Source organism: Phyllostomus hastatus, unplaced genomic scaffold (genome assembly GCF_019186645.2).
Source record: "Phyllostomus hastatus isolate PE091 unplaced genomic scaffold, TTU_PhHast_1.1 phas_contig_209, whole genome shotgun sequence".
In the NCBI taxonomy this organism is placed as follows: domain Eukaryota; kingdom Metazoa; phylum Chordata; class Mammalia; order Chiroptera; family Phyllostomidae; genus Phyllostomus; species Phyllostomus hastatus.
In genome coordinates, this window is record NW_025333735.1 from 15,259,637 (window position 1) to 15,281,982 (window position 22,346).

The following is a 22,346-nucleotide window of genomic DNA, read 5'->3' on the forward strand; positions in this document are numbered from 1 at the left end:
GTGGTTGCAATTTGTTCTTATTGCTGTATATAGTATTCCACTGTGTGAATATGACGATTTATTTAACAAGCTTATTTATTCATAAGCAATTGGAAACTTCCAGTTGGGGCTAATGAATAGTGTAGCAATTAACATTATTATACACGTCTTCGGTGAACTTAAGTGCATTTCTGTTGGGAGTCTATCTAGAAGTGGAATTTCAGGGTCATGAGGGGTTGGACGAAAGAAGGTGAAAGGATTAAGCAAAAAAGACATATATATGTATATATACACATATACTTATACATACACAACAGTGTGGTGATAGAAAGAAGGGGTGGGTGTTGGTGGACCCAGCAACTTGAGGTTCCAAGCCCCAAGCTGAACACAATTACTTCCGCCTCCCGCTACGTAGCTCCGCCCATCTGAGTTACGGAAGTACGATACTTTCTTTTTGGGTCCTCCTGCCGGTAGGGGGCTCTCCAAGGCTTCTAGAGCCAAGAAGGCCTCCCGCCTGGGGTGTCCCTGCTGCGCCTGTTAGTTTAGCTCTAGAGAATATTCCTGCATTATAATTCTTTCGGCAAGGAAAAAGTCGCAAAGGCATCTCACTCTGGATAATAATGTTCAAACTCAATCCCGGCGGAGCGCCTTTATTATCAAACCCTGACGCAGTGGTGGGTGGGGGTCAGGCGGCGTAAGGACAGACCCAGAGTGCTGAAAGTCCGCGGCCGCTTTCCTCCTCCGAAGACGTAGCGGTGGGTGGCTGTGGTGGCGGTGTTTAAGATGTCGACCAAGAATTTCCGAGTCAGTGACGGTGACTGGATTTGCCCTGACAAAAAGTGAGTTCAGGAAGGGGCCCGAATTGGAGAGGGGTTTATCCGTGGAGTCTTTTTTAGCTCGGTTTGGTATTTTCCCTTTTTATGATCCTGCGTGCCATAAGCCGGGTTGAGGCGGCGAATCGCGGGCTCCCGGGCGGGAAGGAGGCTCCCAGGTCTCTTTACGATGACTGCTTTCAGGAGCCTTTATTTTGAGTATGTGTGCAGCGTTTGTTTTCTCGAGGGTTTGTCTCCTAAAGAGTCGTTCTTTGGAAAGCGAGATGGCCTCCCTTCACCCCCACCCCCACTCGCGCCGCGGCCAGGTTTCAGCGATAAGAAAATCTTCCCCGTAGAGGCTCGCTCGGTATCTGATCCCCCTCACGTGACTTTCCCCTGCAGAACTTTATCTTGTTCTGAGAAGGCATCTCTCTCTTCAGCTTGCTCTTTTGCTTCTCATAGTTCATCTTGTTGGATTGATTTGTTTGTTTTTAATTTAAAATTTTCGTTTGTACTGTATATATTTTCCCCCAAACACTATCTTCCTCTTTTGGTTTGGGAAATTCTGACTTATTTTCCTTTAGTTTTCTCTCAAGAATTGAACCTTGCTCCTAGTGAGAGCCGACAGGCTTGAGGCCTGTGCCTTTGCCAGCTCAGCCTTGTGAAGGCTTGCAGCAGAGAAGCACGTGCTGTGATGGCTCTGCTTTTGACAGTGCTGCTGAAGTCAGTGGGCTCGATCAAACCGTTAGTTTTATTGAAAGGCCCTCAAATAGGTGTATCTACTTGGAAATATATGGAAATAACTAAGGAAAGCAATTGTCAGAAATACTGAATGCACAAGTATTCACAGTCAAATAAAACCTTTGATTTCTTGTGCCTAACTTAGCCACAGATACCACAGAGTTTATACTGGGAAAGAGGAAAAATTTTGAAGTGAACAGACCAAGGTAATTCCAGCCCTATTGCTTATTAACCTTACAGAGGTTATTTAACTTTGCTTTAAAAAAAAAAGACTGGAATAGAATGGCTTCCGTACTATAAATACATGAAATAGCATAGATAGTGTTTGGAGAGCAAGTGATATGAAGCAAATATTCATTGACAGCTGTTGATAGTTTTAGAAAATTAAAACATCTAATTTCATTAAAGGAGATTAAGTCCTTATTTTTCCAGCATTTGTCTTCTGTGTACATATTAAGCAGTTTATATGGAACATTTTCTTTTACATAATAAATTTATGGTTCTTGGTTGCATAAAGATTGAGATAGATGATCTCAAGGATTTCAAGTCTTTCTGATAACATTAAACAAGAACAAGAGTGATATGTTATCAATAGCATTGCTGTGAGTGGTAAGACTATTTGTTTTCACATTCAAAAGGTGTTCACCAACTTTTTACTTGTGGTGTTGGTCACTTGTAGAATAACGTGCTTTTAACAGCTTCATTAATGACAACCTACCCAAAAGTTTGAAGGAGGTCTCTCTAAGATTGCATTTCAACTCAGTTACAAATATGTTAATAGAGTATTATTCCTATACCTATGTAAGTCCAGAAACACTTTTCAGAATATGTTTGGGTAAGAACAGTTATTTGGGTGTGGAGGAGCAACCTAAAAATTATTTGGAGTGCTTTATTGGTAATTCCATACTTCACATCTGTATTGCATTCTAGTATAATAACTAAAAAAATGTAAACAGTTTTTTAGAATTTAAGCTTTACATGTCAGCATTTAACATTGTTACTGATACGCACATGTGTTATTCAGGCCACGTTAGTGAATCCAATAATTTTTGTGTTTTTTGTTAAGTTTGCTGAATATAAGCATAAAGTGATATTGTTACTCCATGTGTTGAGGTTTTTGGTTATGGTTATAATTTTTTTTACCTATGGTTTTCAGAGGTTTGACAACCCAAAAAACATTCCTCATAATTACCGAACCTATTTATAATTTTTAGTCAGTACAGTCTTTTTTCCTTGAGATCCCACCATCTACTTGAAAAAGAGTATTTTATCAAGATCCATGAAGCATAGCCTTTATGATCTACTTATTTTCTCCCCATTGATCCACCCTTCAGATTTTGTATTTCTTGTAATACTTAACACATTTTTGTGTATATCACCTTATTTTCTATACTGGGAGCTACTTTGAAGTTTTTTGGAAGTCCCTGGTGTTTCATCAAGTAATTGTTGAAGTAGAGTCAGATCTTGGCTTCAGCTTTGCAAGGGGATTTCATTATAATTAAGTTATGTGCCTCTTAACAACAGGGATACTTTCTGAGAAACATGTCAGGTGATTTTTGTAACTGTGCAAATATCTGAGTTCACTTACACAAACCTAGGTGATGTTGCCTTACACATGCCTAGGCTATAAGCCTGCATAACATGTTACTACTGCACAAAACAACACAAGATTAAATCAACCAGTAACCTAGTTACTTATTATCATTGTCATGTATTACATAGTATATATAACTGTATATGCAACACAGTGCAGTAGGTTTATTTACACCAGCATCAGAACACAAGTAATGTATTACACTCGGAAGTCACTAGACCATAGGAATTTTTCAGCTCCATTACAATCTTAGTGAACCACTGTCATATACACTGTCTGTCTCTGATCAAAACATCGTTATTTGGCACATGTTGGTGATGGTATGTGCTGATAGGATGCTGAATCACAAAGTCCCTAAGCGATTTACCAGGATCACCTAACTAGAAAGTGAGATTGAATTTCTTATCTTGAACTTGTGGCTTCAAACCTTACATTTACCACCTAAATTGGGAGGGCTTGTTTTGGGGTTTTTGTGTTTGTTTGTTTGTTTTTGGTTTTTTTTTTTTAGTTAATATTGTCATTAACATGAGTGAAACGGCTTTAGAATTTCTGGATCTGGTATATAATAAGAGAGGACACATTAAAAATTGTATATATGGGATTTTAAAAAGTATATTGATTTAAAAAATGTCTTTATAATTATTTTTTGCTTTATTTTCAGGTGTGGAAATGTGAACTTTGCCAGAAGAACCAGCTGTAATAGATGTGGGCGGGGTAAGCATTTAAGGAAGTTTCTATTATGGCTGTTTATACATATCATTTTATTATTTCCCCAGATTCATACTGCATAATTTTTCTATTTTCAGAGAAGACAACTGAGGCTAAGATGATGAAAGCAGGGGGAACTGAAATAGGGAAAACACTTGCAGAGAAGAGCCGAGGCCTATTTAGTGCTAATGACTGGCAGTGTAAAACGTATGTATTTCAAATTATCATCCTCTCTTCCATAATAATGTATTTAGCCACTACTGATTAATCTTACCGACTTATTAGGTACATTAACAAACCAAGGTAACCTTTAAATCAAAGGTGTGTTGATTATTGTTCAGTCTGTATCTGTTATATAAGTGTAAAGAACTGTTAAGTTCCATTTTTCAGTTGTAATACTAGTTATTATTATGATGGGGTATGTATACCAGTATAAACAAATGCTTAAGGTGAGCTAACTTCCCCAAAAAGGAGGGGAAGGTATTTAAAAGCACAAAAGCCTACTTTTTTTCTATAGTGAAAAATCTCAAAAACTTTCAGCCTCTATTATTAATGTGAAGTACACCACAAAATTTATTTTGCCCATTTACAAAGTGATTTTAGAATCATACATGCCATAATAATTGTTCTTAATTAAATAGGTTTCTTAATATCTTTTATTTTTAAGCTCTATTGATTTTCCAGCTTCCATTTTTTTCTGTTATGATGCTGATGAACCAACTCTATATGAAAGAGGATTTAATCAGAGGGGGTCTTTGTAAATTTCTGATACTATAGATAATATAATTTATACTGAGGAATTTTCCATTAACATTGGATTTGGTATGCCATGGAATTCAGTGCTTGAATTGTTTCCTTAAAAAAAAGTAACATTATTTGGAGGGTGTAACCTTACCCTTCTCTGAGGTAAATTGGGAGAATGAGAAATTAGAACCTTTGATTTAAAATGTTATTTTTCTGCTAAGGCATGAGAATCTATATATGCAATTTGTTGTTTTATTTCTCGTAAAATGACAAAGGCACTCTTCATACTGTATTGCTTTTGCTTCTCTGTTTAAATAGTTAGAACTCAAGTTCTGTCTTCAGAAAAATGTACAATAGTACATTTTCTTTCTTTGCAGTATTCTTAGTAAACATTTTTTATGGTAGTGGGTTCATCCTAGCTTTTATTTTAAAATCTTAGAATGTCTAAAAATTTACTATTTTTCCTGTAATTATCTACTAACTTGGTAAACTTCTAAAGTTGCAGTAATGTGAATTGGGCCAGAAGATCAGAGTGTAACATGTGTAATACTCCAAAGTATGCCAAGTTGGAAGAAAGAACAGGTAAGATAAAAACTCATTCTAACAAATAGATTTTTATTTTTTTATTGTTCAATTACAGTTGTCTCCATTCCCCCCCCCCAGCCAAACCCACCTCTGTCCCTTGCTTCCACCTCAAACCAAGGGGGAGCCCTTGGTTTTGTTCATGTGTCCATTATAGTTGTTCCTGAAAACCCTTCGCCCCATTATACCCTCCCTCCTCCCCTCTGATTACTGTCCGATTGTTCTTAATTTCAAAGTTTCTGGTTATATTTTGTTTGCTTTTTTGTACAAATTTTTAAAAGAGCTAAAAATTGGACTGACAGTCATATCATCTTAAGAGCAGAGTGATTTGAGGATTCTGTCTATTCAGCCTTCATGATTTGACCTTGATTTTTTTTCCCTACACACTAAAAAAAATATCATCTTGTTTCAGAATTTTGCAGTTTACAAAGTACAGCACTAGGAAGCTGTAACCTAATGAATAGTGATACTAAACTACTTTCAGAAATGCTTTACTTACTTCCCACCCCACTTATCTTGGTGTTTGTTATTAGTAATAAAAGAGTAATACCACCCTGGCTGGCGTAGCTCAGTGGATTGAGCGCTGGCTGCTAACCAAAGTGTCGCGGGTTCGATTCTCAGCCAGGGTACATGCCTGGGTTGCAGGTTATAGCCCCCGGCAACCGCGCATTGATGTTTCTCTCTCTCTCTGTCTCCCTCCCTTCCCTCTCTGAAAATAAATGAATAAAATCTTTAAAAAAAAAAAAGAGTAATACCACTTTCCCATTTATTCCACATTCTAGTGTGACAGGAAAAAAAGAGGCAGAGAGGCACCTTTAAAGTAAATCTCTTTGAGGGTGGGTCCCAAACATCTGCAGGTGGTTCGGATAGAATTTGAGCTAAATAATAGCTTACCATTGGGTTTGTGTTGTCAGTGGTGAGATGAAAATATTTATCTACCAGGATATGGTTCCCCATTATCAGCAATTAGCCCAACCATGTTATCAATATACTTGAAATATGATTTTACCATTCAGCATCATATATCATGCAAAGGCTTCTTCTATATATAGCCACCTTGTCAGACGAAGACTGAGGAAACAAATTCCTTGTTCTGTTCCTCCTTGACTTTAGACTACTTTCACTGTCTGGTCTCTGGGGATGAGAGACCCAGTAAAGAATCTTTTGGACCTGGCCCTTCCAGAAGTGCAACAGAAGTTCTAGTTTAATCCCTACCTGCCACCCTTTTTTAAATTTGTATTCTCACTGTAGTCTGATGTCCTAGATACTTTTTATTTTTCAATCCTCAGATCCGTCCTCGCCCTTCTCATTTTCCCTCACTTTATTAAGACATACATTTTTTTCCTTTTTTTTTAATCTTTTTTACCCCACGCTTGGGTTGTTCTTTATCTCCTTTGTAGTTTCATCCTCTTCTGCCCTCTACCTCACCACAGAATGTTGGGTTTCTTAGAGATTCACTCCCTAAGCTCTCTTTGCTCTCTTTTTTTCTAGACATCCTCTTAACCTAAGTTTAAGTGACCATTGGCATACTGTGATGCCTGAATTTATGTCTTCAGCTCAGACTGACTTGACCAGTATATCCACCTGCCTATTTATCATCACCATGTAAATGTCAAACTCATTATATCCAAACTGAATTCATGATCCCCCGCCACAGGACCTGGCCCTCTTCTAGTGATACTCCTCATGATTAGTACCACCCTACCACGTGCTCGTTACATAACTAGAAACCTAGATGTCCTTCATAGTGACTCCACTTGTCCTCTACCCTAGAAAGTCTTATCTATCACTGCTCTGGGCAAATATACCATTATATTTTGTCTTGAAAAAATAGCCATCTAGTTGGTATCTGTACCACTCCTACCCAGTTACAGCCAGAGATCTTTGTTTTTTGCTTTATCCCAAACTAAAACTTCCATTTAAAACTAGTGTTGACTACTGTTAGGATAAGGTCCAAAATCTTTAATAACCACTTTAAAAATTATAATCTCAAAAAGCTTTTTTTTAAGTTGTTCACATTCTCTTTGCTCTATTTTGTGACTCCTCTTTTAACTCACAGAGCTATAAACTGGGGCTCTCAAACTTTGTTAGCTTCTCACTTTACTCAGTCTCTCTCCCTCTTAATCATTTGTTGTCTTGACTTTTTTTTTTTTTTTTAACTTCATTGGCTGTAAGTAGTTGTATTTGCTGGTCAGTTTAAGGTATGAACTAACACTGTTGTTCTCCACTTTCTCTCTACTGTTGATAATAAGGAAGGCCAAAGTTTAGGAGCATTTCCTCTTTCCAAACTAAGGGATAGGTTGTGCATGAAAGAAAACTTGATGCACTGCTTCTAAAATATTGCTCACTTCACTTGCATAATCCCATCAGATTGGCTATATATGTATTTTGCCTTGTGTAATGCACACTTTTTTACCCATTTTTTTAGTGAAAATTAAGGGTGCACATTATACATGGGTAATACTAATTCCATATCTATGTGTGTTTTTATTTCTTTTATTTATACTTATGTGTTAAAAAGTGTAACTTGAGAAAGCAGTAATGATATCTGTATATTCAAAAATAAATGCTAAAATCCCTTATAATACAAAAATAAGTATAAATAAATGATCGAATTAAAATGAAAGGTTTTTTTTTTTTCCTGAAATTTTTGGCCAAAAATCGTGGATGTGCATTATACACAGGAGCACATTATACTCAGTAAAATACAGAGATAATTTGCTTAGTCATTCTCTTATTTTTAGATTTGGGGGTAATTTTTGGTTTTGTTATTGTGGGGTTTTTTTTGTTGGTTTTTAATTCATTAAGGATAACTTCAGGAGAAACAATTTTAATTCATTGTGATTTTTATTCTTTTAAATTATTTCTTTAGAATAAATTCTCAGAAGTTGGATTAAATTATTCAAAATATAGAATCACAGAATTTTCAAGTTAGTATTTTAGTTCTTCCTTTGAGTTATATGTTACATTCATCCCCTTTTCTCTGTTCATTTTTATTGTCATAGCCCTACCTGAGGCCTGATGTAAATCTGTGCTCAATGCTTTACTGTCCACTGCCCACTTTTTTACATTGTACTGTGAGACAGATTTGAAAATATTTTTATTGTACCGCCTACAGAGGTTCTTGATTTCTTATTTCATCTAAACTGTATTTTAAAGCCTTCTTTACAAAACTCATAAATTGTAAGTGGTACTAGAATTACTGTTTTCTATATTCATTCATTGAAGATATAATTTATTGGCCATTTTGCAAGATGTTGGAGATAATTGGGTGAGCAAAACAAATACATAGAGCCTAATATTAATGAAGTCTGTGTAAGAAAGCAGTGTGTTTGATAAAGCATTGCTTAAGCTAAGAAGAGAAAGATAAGTTACCGAAGTTTCAGTGGAAATGATGTGCTCGTTTTTTTGTGATTGCTGTATTTTCCAGGTCGTCTTCATGAGTTCTCTTCGTGAGGTGGATTTATTGTATTGGTTCACACAACATACCTAAATAATCTTTGCTGTCAACAAATTATTTAGGTTGTTTTTGTGGGGCCGGTATGGGAGAACGTGAAAATAGCTTTGTATTTCCTATGATACTCATCTTAAAATTTCTACTTCGATACCTATGCAAAATTAACCTATATGAGTTATAGTTCACTTTCTAAATCTTGGCTATAATGTATTCTTTAGCTCTCCACTTTTGCCATATCAATTTTCAGCTGTAGATAACTAAATGATATATAGATCCTGTGGACTTTTTTTAGCTATTTGTAAGTATTTTGAAATTTAGATTTTTACTGTTAGTCATGTCTTAGAATTTGTTGTATATAAAACTACTCACACCTTAATATTAGGATGTACTGATACAATGTTAAATATATTTAGAAATAAGCTATATTATAGAATTATAACTTTCTGTTGTGTTTATAATCCATAATTAACATTGAATCCAAGCTGTTTTCTTAAGGTGAGCATAACCCAGTTGTGCTTACTTGTCTTTCCATGTATGATATTCTGAAAAACTACAGCCAAGATTTTACTAAGGAAAGGTTGTTATTGGTATTTCATACACTTTTTACTCATATCAGATGGACAGAAACAAAAGGAAACTCTTTTCAGTTAGAGTGCATGTTGTCTCTGAAACAAGGTAGGAAGAGGAAGAAAGGGTTGCTATGCAAGTATTTCAAAGATAAACCCTGATACTTTGCAGTTTTCACTGGTACAAAGTATAATAAGAGAAAGGATGTTATAGTAATGTGATTTTTTAAAAAAAATTAGATGTATTATTTTGTTTGGGGCTTAGGGCCTTTCTACTATTCGTGGCTGTGTTATGAAATGATAATGGGGTAAAGATCTTTTTTTTTAATGTCCATGTTTAATAAATTTAAAGTCACAAATCCTAAATTTAAAATAATTTGCTTATACATTTATTTAACATTGTGCTGGTTCATGAAATCCTTAAATCTGGGAATCACTGGCCTTATGTGCTGGTACTGCTCTGTAATATGGTGTATACAGGATCCAGCACAATAATGCCCCTTTTTTATTACAAAATTGTAAGCATGTAATTCTGTAACATAACTATCACACACTCAAGCATACCATGACATTTTAGGTGAAATGTTCAAGTTAAAACTATAAATTATCACACCCATATTATTACCCTACCAACCACACTCAAGCAGGTGTTACTTCTTTCGGACCCTGTAGATCACAGGTGGCAAACACAAGGCCTGCAGTCCGAATCTGGCCCTCTACCTTGTTTTATCTGACCTAGCACCTTGTTTCTACCTGGTGGCAGTGCCAGGCTATCCCTTAACTGTTAAGGAGTAGTTACATTTATACAGTCCTAAAATTATGTTCACCCCTTTGAGGGCAAGCACAAGGCTAATGTGGCCCCTAGTGAAAATGAGTTTGACACCCCTGTTGTAGATTGTGTTACTCTTGACCACATAGTTCTCAATTATTTTTTGAATGTGGGATTTATTCAAAATCTCATCTCACTTTCTCAAAACTCACTCACTTTCTTATTCCAGTCTCTGTTGACCTTCTATGAAAGACTTACCAGTCTCATTGTAGATGCTAATTGTGACATCAAAAAATAATGGTTTGCTGATCTTGATTACTTTTTAATAGAATAATTTCAGTTTAAAAGTTAGCTGGCTCCTTGAATCTTTTTTGACTTTTACCTCTGTACTAAAAATAATTGCATTAAAGTCAGTTTGGATTCCCATTATCATGTTATTGAATTTGCTTGTATAATTTGGAATTTTCCAAACTCTAGCTACATTTTAGCTCATCAAGATTTCAATGTATTAGAAGATTCCAGACCATCTGCAATTGGTAAACTGAAATTTGATTCTTCTTTCTGAGTCCAGTTCTCCCAGAAGAATTATGAGAAACTACAGAGGAAAATAATTTTTACTTTTTAAAATTGGTTAAAGTAGAGGTTTAAGGAGATGTTTCTCACCCATATATTCCCATGCATTGTCTACCTCTTTGCTTAAGGACACTTTGAAACTGAGAAGAGCTAGAACTACAGCTACAGGACTTTCCAGCTAAGCATCTCACATTAAGACTTTTCTTCATTGAGATTTTTCTTAATATAATCTTTAAAGACTAGTAATTGTTAATGCACAGGCCAGTCTCGTTGATAAGATTTTATTTTTCCTGTTGCTTGTAGGTGATTTTGAGATTTTTTTGTTATTTAAATAAATTGTTAGAGGACAACAATTTGTCTTTTTTTTTTTTTTTTAGGATATGGTGGTGGTTTTAATGAAAGAGAAAATGTTGAATATATAGAAAGAGAAGAATCTGATGGTGAATATGATGAGGTAAGCTATACATTAAAAGTGCAGGTTGAATACAAATTAGAAAAAAATTAAAAATATCTTCAGTGCGAAACAAAATATAAATGTGTCTTATGAATACTTATAAAATGTATTATAAAAATTTATGAAACTTTTTCTCTAGTTTGGACGCAAAAAGAAAAAATACAGAGGGAAGGCAGTTGGCCCAGCATCTATTTTAAAGGAAGTCGAAGATAAAGAATCTGAGGGAGAAGAAGAGGATGAGGATGAAGATCTTTCTAAATATAAATTAGATGAGGTAATTTACTTCTTTATTTCCCGTTTGTCTTATTTCAACTATGACATAAAACATGAATGTTTTTGATGTCCTTTGGTCCATGGTGAAGATATATACATTCTGCTGTACACTCATTTGTTCTTACAAAGGCTTTGAGCTTCACTCTACCGAGTTCTGTGCTGGGACTAGAAAAACAATGATTGAGATAGAAATAGCCTTTTAGTGGAAAGTAAATAAAACAGCAAATAAAGGTTCTCTGAGTAGGAAACAAACCTGCAACATTCAAAACTATATAGGCTAGTTTGGTTAGAGCAGAGGGAAGGATGTGGAGCTGCGACCACATCAAGTCTGGTAATGTTTGTTCTGTGGGCCTGAGTGCAAAGTTTTATGGTTAGATGTATAGATCTAGATTAAGGTAGCTTTGGGGTATAACTATAAGAGGTCCTGTGTGCAATTAAAATCAATATGGAACAATTTTTAAAGTTTTTAATAATTAAGATATCTGACCTGTAATTCAGAGTTCTGATGGTTAATATACGGGTGACTCAAACAGCACAGGTTTGAATAGTGCAGGCCTGCTTATACAAGGGTTTGTTTTTCAATATATAATACTGTAAATATATTTTTCTTGTGATATTCTTTTATTTATTATTCTAGAGACAGGATGTTGAGAGAGGGAGAAACATCAATTTGTTACTCCACTTATTTATACATTCATTGGTTGCTTCTTGTATGTGCCATGACCAGAGATCAAACCTGCAGCCTTGCCATATCAGGATGACTCTCTAACCAGCTGAGCTGCTCAGCCAGGGCTCTTGTGATATTCTTAATAACATTTTTTTCTCTAGCTTACTTTATTCTAAAACTGGAATATATAGAATACATATAACACATTTTGGGTTGGCCAAAAAAGCTGTTACGTTTTTTTCATACAATGGTTCTAGTAGTGCTTAGTTGTCTTTAACTCGATTTGAAACAATTTTGTTAGATCGTATTGTGACAGGTGTCACATCGACGTGCATTAAAAATAATAACTAAAATTAGTTAATTTTGTGCAGCCATTTTAATATTGAAGATGGAAATATGCCAGGTTTTCAGTGTATTATACTTAGAAAGGTAGAGATGCAGAAAAAGATTTGTGCAGTGTACAGAGAAGGTGCTGTGATTCATTGAAGGTGTCAAAAGTGGTTTGTGAAATTTCTTTACTATTGTTATTTTGGCCAAATAATTGTTTGTTGTGTGGCTGTCTTATGCATTGCAAGATGTTTAGCAGCACCCATGATTTCTACCCACTACAAGCTAATAGCAGGAGGTAGCCCCCATATTCAAAATATCCAAATTAGTAAAGTTGTTGGTAAAAATGAAAAATGTGCCTTGTATGGAAAAAAACATAACAGACTTTTTGGCCAACTCAAACTGTGTTAATCAACTGTTTATGTTTTCTGTAAGGCTTTTCATCAGCAGGCTGTTACTGCCTAAGTTTTGGGGGAGTTAAAAATAACACAGGAAGTCAGTGCCCCAAACCCTACATTGTTCAAAGGTCATCTTGAACACTGAGATATTGGGGAAGCAGAATGAATTTTCTGAGTCAGAGAGACCACCTAAAAGGTTACTGTAATATCAGTAGAGAAAAGAATGAAGTATTAACAGAGATGAATTTAAAGACTTTTACGGGAGTAAAATTGAAAATTCTAGAGAGCTTATTTGGTAATACATGGTAACAGAAAAAAGTAAGGCTTCTAGGTTTACTTCGAAATATTTGAGGTAGTTGTCAAGCCTGCTTAGCTGAGCTAAGGAATGTAATAGGCAGGTTTCAGGATTAAGAATGAATTTGCTGAGATATTAGTGATGTGATTTATATCTATATGGAGATGTTTAGTACATAGAACTGTCCATCATTCCTAGTAGATAGCATTAATATCTAAATGTCAAGTAAATAATTGACTTTTTGATAGGATGAGGATGAAGATGATGCTGATCTCTCAAAATATAATCTTGATGCCAGTGAAGAAGAAGATAGTAATAAAAAGAAACCAAATAGACGAAGTCGCTCAAAGTCTCGATCTTCACATTCACGATCTTCACGCTCATCCTCCCCCTCAAGTTCAAGGTCTAGGTCCAGGTAAACGGGTACAGGTCAAGGGTAACACCAGTCAAAATGTCAGTATCTAACTTCTTTATTTCTAAGTTTTGTTTTTCTTGACTGAATAAGCTTTTATTTTAGAGATTTCATTCAAATCACCTTTTAAAAGATAATTTTTTTACTGCCTTTAAGCAATTGTCCAATATTTTCAGAAATGCACATTTTAATTTGAAACTTCCTCAGTCCATTTATCACCAGACTTTAACTTTGGAATTTAATTAAGTCATTACATATAGTATACTATCTAAATAGTTTACATTTAGAAATATTTAAGTAAAGGGAAGATTTATGTGTTCACTGGTAAAGCTAGTGTAGAAGTTTTCTAGGCCTTTATTAAATTATTGGTTATAGCACAATGCTTTGATAATTTACTTTGATACAGGTATTCTGAATAAAGGAGGAAATTTAGTCATGTAAGTTCTGTTGGCCTAATGCTAATTTTAAGATGATCAGGAATAAATTAGGATTCAGTTGCCGGTGTACTTGAATATTATTTTATTATTTTGTTAATGATGTAAAATTTTAGTAAATAATTCCTGATTGTGTAGTCAACAATAAAAATAAAATTTTAGGTGAGAAAAAGAAGTACATTACATAAACAGTGTTTCCTTGAAGAATTATTCATATTAAGTTAAACAACAGGCAATGAATTTTAATGATATTTAAGAAAAAAAAATAGCCAACTGAGAACTTAATAATTAAAGTTAAAACTTATTGATTTTGAAGCTAGTAATTTTAAAATGAAAATGTAATAATCTTTAGCTGCAGGTTATTTTAAGGGGCAAGTTGAAGTTATAAGTTAGATTAATACTGAATTATTTCTTTTGTGGTTTATTTAAATGGGCCATGTCTTCTATTGTGTTATTTTTTTCTTTTTTTACAATTACAGGGTTGTTCAAGTATTTTCCCTTTAATTTTTTTAACATTTGAATAGATAGAAAAACAAGATTAAACAAGCATACCCATTACTTCAGACCTAGATAGTGACTGAGAAAATGTAATGGATTTTATAAATCCATTGATATTGATAATTGATATTGAAACTGATACTTCAGAGAAGTTGAATATAAAATACAAAGTTCAGAATTCCTGGATATGTTAAATTCTGGGTTACTTTTAAATATTTGTACGCGTAGTGTATTCCTCAGTGATAAAGTGATAATACTGAGTGTTTTTGTTTGCACAATCTTGAGTGGTGATATTTAGAGTAATTTTGTCAAACTTGGAAAGTAATGGTGTATTATTTTTAAAAATTTCCTGTTACCTTAAGTTTTTCCATAAATACCAAAAGGTTTAATTACTTTAAAATACTGTTTTGAAAAAGCGTCTATCTAAAATAGCTATCTTTTTATATGAAAATTAATTATAATGCCTATCTTTCTTTCAGTGTTTATATCACAAAGTTCAATTATGTGGTCTTGGAAAAAAATCCTTCCATGTTGTTCCAGGTCCCGTTCAAGAAGTTCTTCCAGTTCCCAGTCAAGGTCTCGTTCCAGTTCCAGAGAACATTCGAGATCTCGTGGGTCGAAATCAAGGTGAATGAGGTAGCATCTCTCTGTAAAGCAGAGAGAAAATAATACATAAAGGCTGCAGAAGGTGTTGCTGCTTTTTCTCCCCTCTTATTTTGCTTCTACTTTTATTTTATTTTAGCATTAGAAAACTAATGCACTTGCCTGGGCTTAATTTTCTCACCATGAGATGTTTCCATTGCCTGCAGTGTGCCAAGACATTCCCATGATTGAATTAAGGTGGTTATTTTGCATCATGCACAGTTTATTTTTGTGCTCAAGGTGATAAAGTAGGAAAATGGAGCCAAGTCTTATTACCAAAATTTCTCATACATTAGTTATGTTTGCAGTGGTAGTTCAAATAAAATCAGAAATATGCACATTAAATAGGAAACATTTAATTCCCTTTTTTAAAGGAAGAAAAACAATTTCACTTCTAAACAGATTTTGTTTCGTAAGGCAGTTGTTTCAGTATTCACACAAAAATCTTTGTTTATATCAGGTTAAGTTTCTGGAGGGTTTTATTTGTATTTCTTTTTTCTGTAATACAAAGAATATTATAAACAGTATATGTAGAACACCACTCCTTAAATTCCACAAACTAAATCAAGAAGTATGGTTGGTTAGTCTAGGTGTAGTTTGGTCTTAAGTAACATTATTGTTAACATTAGGTTGCATTTAGTCATACAGAGGGAAAAGCAATTTGTAAATAAGCATTTGAGACACTAAAATCATCCAAATACACTGCCTTTCTTTTTAAGTTAATTTATCGATCTAGTAATGGCATGAATAAGAAAAACCACTAAAATTCTGTGTGTGTAGAACTTCACATTGAAGTTAAGTAAGTGGTAGCTTCTTTGGTAAAAATAATTGCTTAATAGCTTATTAGAATCAAGCCTGTAGCATTAGAGGGTAACTGCAATTTAACAGCATTAAAAAGAAAAGAATGAAATGCACTCTTGTATTAACCCAATACAAAATAGCAAATGAGTTTGTTGTTTTTGTTGTTGTTCTTGTGATTATGTGTATTATCAATGTTTTAGTCCTTCAAGTGCTTCTTAGGTGAAGATTAAATCCTAGTTCCCTTTGGGAAGCACTATAATAAGGTTTACAGAACAGCCTTCATATTCCTTCCAAACATTTTTCATTGCTTGTAACTTTCCAAAGAATTCTCCTTTTGGGCTTTCTAAGTTTATTTTAAGCCCAAAGGTGAATTTTTTGGGAAGTTTGAGCTAAATTACTTCAACCAAAATATGTAAATGAAGAAAATAATTTGCATTTAAACATTTGCACGTTTACCTCTACCTAAAACATGTGAATGTCAACACTTCATACTTCATGAATAGTGGCCCTTTGTAAAAATAAATATTGCTGATATAAATCAAGTTTTAAAGTTATTCATTTTTCTTTGACTATTTAGCAACTTAATAGTTATTGTTCTTTTTCATGTCCCTTATTTCTGCTTTTTCTCTAGCACCTTAACTAATAAGTTTTACAATTATACAAGGAATTTTTATGCTTATTTTCTTAGGAGGTTGTATATATGATAAGCATTTTTTCTCCAAATGGAAAGATGTTTTTCTAGACAAACTCATGTATCAATAAATGTACAGTTTTACCTGTTGGTTTTGCTGTTTATGTATACTTTAAAATGAAATACTTAAATTAAGTTTTTTTTTTTTAATTGATTTTAGAGGGAGAGAAACATCAGTTTGTTGTTCCACTTATTTATGCCTCTATTAGTTGTTTCTTGTATGTGCCCTGACCCAGGATTGGACCTGTGGCTCTTTAACTAACTGAGCTACCCAGCCAGGGCTAAAGCCATAAGTTTTTAAAAAAATATTTTAAAATTCTACTTACTATAAGTGATAAACACTTATCTTAGAATTTTTTAAAGAGATGAAATTAAAGTAAATGTTTTTAAATAGAATTGTTTTCATGGTTGAACCAGAGGTCTTCTGTTGAGTAAGCAGTAAGTATTTCTTCTTATAAAATTTTCAGTTATCAATCCTGTTTATTTTTGGATCTGTTAACTAAATTAGCTCCCTCAGTTCGTCTTTTAATGGAATGTTTGATTTGTTTCTCAATCAATGAAGATCCAGCTCCAGATCCCACAGGGGCTCTTCTTCCCCACGAAAAAGATCTTACTCAAGTTCATCATCTTCTCCTGAGAGGAACAGAAAGAGAAGTCGTTCTAGATCTTCATCTGGTGATCGCAAAAAAAGACGAACAAGATCACGGTCACCCGAAAGGTTTGGGTTTCTGTAGAAATAAGAATGGGTGTTCTTAAGTGTGTTTAATAGATTAAACTTCCTTGTCGAGGATTAGATTTTTGTAATCTCCTTTAGTCTAACTTTATATTTTTTAACTTTAAACTTCAAAAAACACTAATTACTTTGTTTATCCTATGTACTTTGATCAGGTTGTTTAAAAAAGCTGTAGATCAAACCACTCTTTTCCACTATCTGTTCATTTTATTGTTTAAATATTTATTTTCATATATAATTATAGCCAACTCTCGGTTATTTCTGTCCTTTAAGATTTTAATTCAGAAGCTATATGTTGAAGTAGTTTAGAATTTGATTTTCGTATATATTATGCTATATATTTTTACATTAAATATTAGAAATCAGGATTCTAGGACATTAAATAAAAATTATTCTAGATCATTGGAAATCTGTCCTCTTTTAAATATGTGTAAATGCATTTTCACAGTAACTTTTTTCGTCTTCCTTATCAGGAAATTGTTCTCATAGCTAATACATTTTTCATCTTGCAGTACAAATCCCCATTTTTTTTATTTTTGAGGAAGACCTTCATTCTGGATTATGTTATCTATATTGACATTTTTAAATTTTGAGAGAATGTTATCTGTTAGCCTTTTTAACAGCAGGCTAATTAATTATCTTCATTAACTTTCTCTGGATTCTCAGTGACTAATTATATAGTCAGTTTAATGGCTTCTTTTGTATTCTTGGCAAAATTTTTCTTACTGTTTTAGCTTGTGAAAATAAGAATTAGGTAAAGTGATTATTGCTGGGTCCAGTGATAGGGTTACCTTATGATTCCTACTTGTACAGGATGAAAAGTTTTGCTTCACATTTTGAAGTTTAGATTTTAGGGTTACACACAACTAGTCTTTGTTTCTCTGCATTTGGTTTTTTTGGATGAAAATAACTGCATACTTGAGTGAAGTTAATTCTGTTGCTTTCTTACCACTTCTGCAAATTTTTATCTTAGCCACATATAATCCCCCTAGTTTGTTGTCATCTAAACTTAATGAACATGTTCTCTATTCCATAAGCCAGGTGATTGGTGAAAACACTAAACAACCCTGAGCCCAGGGCCAACCCCTCGGAACACCACTACTTTACCCAGGTTGATATATTGACTTATTCATATGAGCTGCATGAATATAACCCTTTAACTAATTGTACGATCATCTTGTGAGACCTAGATTTCCAAATGTATTTATGAATATACTTATACACATTCAGAAGCCTTGCTGTATCTGTTTTACATAAAGACTTAACCACGTTATCTATAATATTATCACAGATTGTTTTAGTTACTCTTCCATTACCAAGTTTATGTGCCTGTGTTATATATTACCTGTAATCTTCCACATGTTTGCAAGGCTTTTCTTTATTAACCTTAAATAATTGAGAGGTGGCTATATCTTGAAATGAGAGATTTTTTTAATTATAGAGAATTTTAAATGATACTGTTACTGGGCTCACATCTGAGGTCTAAACACTAGTTTATTTTACATGCATAGGTTTGTTTCTTAGATTTTAATTATTTCTATTGTCAGAATATATAATTTGATTTAATTTTTTATATTCTTAAAGTCTTATGAATGAATGATGATATCCAGCTCCAGCTTACTAGACTACCTGCTTTCTCCATTCTGTCTTACAGGCACCACAGGTCATCTTCTGGATCATCCCATTCTGGTTCCCGTTCAAGTTCAAAAAAGAAATAATGTATTAAAATTTACATCTTAAAAAAAATTCAGTACAGTGCATGAAGCATAATTTTTAAGAAGTTGGTGTCTTACTTGTTCAGAAGTGCTAGTAGAGGTGCATGCCTTTCATTGCTTTTCAGAACAATACAGCTGTGTTTATTTGTGAAATTAAAAGTAAATAGTATTTTAAGCCATAATGTCCCCAAGTAGATGCTTTATTTGTCATTCTTTATTTACAACCATTTATTTAAAACCACCTCGGCTATAACAAAGTCCTTTTTTTTTTTACTTTGTTTTCTAATTTGAACTATTGTTTTTCTCATTTCCAAATATGAACTGTTTATTGACTTAAGATTACCTGAGGCTTGCCTGAGCATGGAGGCAAAATTGGTGAAGTAGTTGGAAACAACCTCATTATCTTAATCTGAGAAGAGGTGTCACCCTGTTCATGTTAAAGTTAAACTAATTGTAAAACAGTCAACTAGAAACTTCATTTTGAAATTCTCTATGGTAAGGATGCCTTAGAATCATTGCCTTTTTTTATTCAGTTTTACTTTTTGCAACACATTTAATGCAGAAAAATCTTGTGAACTTACAGGAGAAAGATATTATTCATTTAATGTTTTCTGACATAAATTTGAGCAAGAATATTTAACAGTTCATTTTTTTTCTGATATGGTTGTCTGATGAGAAAAACATTTCAAAGTGTCTATCTTAATATTTTTAAGAAGCTGTGTGTTAGTTACACCCTTTAAAAATCCAATTTTCACATATAAGGTAGACAGAGCTAAATTATAGTTAATGAAGAACAAATTGAAGAAAACTTTTGAGGTATATTTTTCTTTGAGTGAAAGACCAACAGAGACATTGTTAATTTAAGTAAACAAGTTATGAGATGTTTAAACATACTGCATAAAATTCTTTTCTGAGTAATGATTATTTCTGCATAACAGAAATAATTGTTCACTTGAAATTACTTATGGCTTAAAATACTGTTAGAGTTTGCTTTATTTCTCAAAATTAAAATCTGGTCACTTGAGCTTTATGTGTCTTCTGGTTTAAAAACGAAAGGGTTTCTCTTACCAGTATCTTCAGTGACAATGCAAGGTAAGTATATTAAGGAAAACCAACAGTTGTGCTTGGGGACTTTTTGTCATGGGAATTAATACCCATTATTATTGTTCTTTTTTTTTTTTTAAACATGTCTTCTGCAATTAAAAATTAAAACATTATAAGGTATTTTGTAGACAGACCATAATTGTATTTGTTTTTTTATTTTAAAACGAGTGATTTTTCTCTCACCTGATTTAAAGATGGAAACAAAATATCTTATGTAGAAATATTTTGATAATATTTTTACAATGAACTTTCCCCTTGTTTTTTTACATCTTTCCTTTGCTACGTTTACTGTAGTTTGCACAAGAACTTTTCTCTCTTGTAATTGTGCCTCAGACTTCTTGAAAGTCCACCTTCTAAATTGCCCAGATGATCATCTAGATTCTACATGTTACTGTTGGTTTATTCTTGTGCTTTCTGTATTAAAATTTTGGCTGTACTGAGCAAATGCAAGGTTATAAATTTAGCAAATAGTAGTTTGCAGACAATTCAGATGATTATGATTTCATTTGGTTTAACTAAGCTGTACTAGTCCATTTCATAAGGAAATGATGCTGTAGACAAATGTAAATAAAGCTTGTGGGTCAAGCATCAAGTGGTGTTTGTTAGAAATAAATTAGAATTTTTAAGCTCTGATTTAATGTTTATTTTTAAAGTTATTTGCAGTCTTGTTTGCTACTTTTAATGTGCATTTTAAATTCTTCACATTCACTTATCCTTTATATAATGTCATTTTTGTATGTGAGTACTTGGTTTAAAACATTACAAAGCATGATCACTGTAACCTTGGGTACTCAAAATTTGTGTGACTTTTTAAAAAATGTAGATGACCCAAAAGAGTTTTAATACGTTCTATCAGAATGTTAGGTACCTATTTCATAGCACACCATAGTGTGCTTCCTGAATTACTCTTAAAACTGTCACTTCATAGCACTCAACAACTGTGCTTTTAACTGCTAAATTTTCTATTTGCAGTCCTTTCATCTAAACAATATAGAATGGTATCTGATAATTAATGTCCAAGTTCAGAGTAAGCCCCAAATGCAAGACAATCTCTAGGTACATTTATGAAGGTAAAACAAATTTTGTGTGTCATGTCTCCTATCTGGCATCCACAGTCTGCCTTGTAGGTATTGATAGGAAGGTAGGGGATTTCTCCATTCTGTCTCATTTTTGACATAGATTTTTTAAAAAATAGAAATAACCTTGTAGCTTTCCTGAAATTGAAATTGTTTTATTTCTGCAAAATTAGAATGGACTGTTATTTAAAAGATAGTTTAAGCCTTTACCAGTATGGCTCTTTTTAATGTAGTAATTTGGTAAGAAAGTGATAATTTCAGGCATGTATGGGAAGTTAGACCAGTAAACGTACTATCTTGGTGGAATAACTTTAAATTTACAGAAAAGTTGTGGAGATTATACAAGTATATACTGTCCACCCAGTATATAACTGGGAATTTTTGTCAAAACTCAAGAAACATGGTTCAGATTTTATTCAAATTTCACCATTTTTTCATTACTTTGTTCCTGGATCCAGTCCATATACCACATTGTACTTAGTTGTAGTTGTCATATTTCTTTAGTCCTTTTTGGTCTGCCATTTTTTCTTAACATTTGATGACCAACAGTCTTGAGGAATAATGGCAATGTATCCTGTAGAACGTCCTCCCATTCTAAGTTTGTTTATACTCTTTCTTATGATTAGACTGGGGTTATGTGTTTTTTGAAAGAATACCATAGAGGAAAAGTGTCCTTCTTAACACATACCAAGGATACATGATACCACTGGAGATGTTAACCTTCATCACTTGGTTAAGGTAGGAATTACCCTAATACACCATTGTAGTTAGTTTTTTTAACCTGCTCCATTCTCTGGTAGCAAGTTACAAAGTATAGCCCATTTCCAGAGCAGGGGTGAGGCAGGATTAAATGCCATCTCCTTTTGGGAGGGTTCTCTATTCATATTTGGATTCTTCTGTAAGAAGGCTGTGTCTACTTTCTTATATTTGTGTGAGCTCATGCATATTTTATACTTCATAGTTCAGTGCAATGTTATTTTATTGCCCAAATTGTTCAGCTTTGGCCATTGGGAGTTCTTTCAGTTTGGCTCCTGTATCTTTGACATGCTTCCATTCTCCAATAGAACAGAAAGTAAATAATGCAGAGGAGGGAAGAATTGTTAGAGAGCTTCATCAGGTAGTTAAAGGAATGGGATCTAGCACTGTGATGAGGGTGGTGGTGGCTTCAACCTTAAACAAGGTCCTTGACAATTTAGTATCAGGAATGGGTCCATGTAGGATCACAAGCAAGTTTGTAGTCCCTGAAAGGGACCAATAAATATGAGGATTTTTTCCAGCCACATTGAAGCACTTGGGTGCTA

General features: G+C 33.6%; 1 protein-coding gene across 3 annotated transcripts; it reads left to right on the forward strand.

The window, feature by feature from the left end:
- The first annotated feature begins 521 nt into the window (after window positions 1-521).
- Window positions 522-20,602, forward strand: ZRANB2 (zinc finger RANBP2-type containing 2). 3 transcript variants are annotated; one of them, XR_006785285.1, is made up of 11 exons: window positions 523-818; window positions 3,788-3,840; window positions 3,933-4,041; window positions 5,078-5,160; window positions 10,903-10,979; window positions 11,119-11,253; window positions 13,188-13,354; window positions 14,824-14,910; window positions 16,980-17,135; window positions 18,192-18,261; window positions 18,805-18,896. XR_006785285.1 is itself a non-coding variant. In XM_045835461.1 (11 exons), exons 1-10 carry the CDS (start codon window positions 763-765, stop codon window positions 18,219-18,221), a joined length of 957 nt encoding a protein of 318 aa, XP_045691417.1. In that variant the 5' UTR covers window positions 524-762; the 3' UTR covers window positions 18,222-18,261; window positions 18,805-20,602. The 3 variants fall into 3 exon arrangements, 2 of the variants coding, with proteins under 2 accessions (XP_045691416.1, XP_045691417.1); XM_045835461.1 differs by having other exon boundaries at window positions 524-818; window positions 18,188-18,261; window positions 18,805-20,602; XM_045835460.1 differs by lacking the exon at window positions 18,192-18,261 and having other exon boundaries at window positions 522-818; window positions 18,805-20,602.
- Window positions 20,603-22,346: the final 1,744 nt, after the last annotated feature.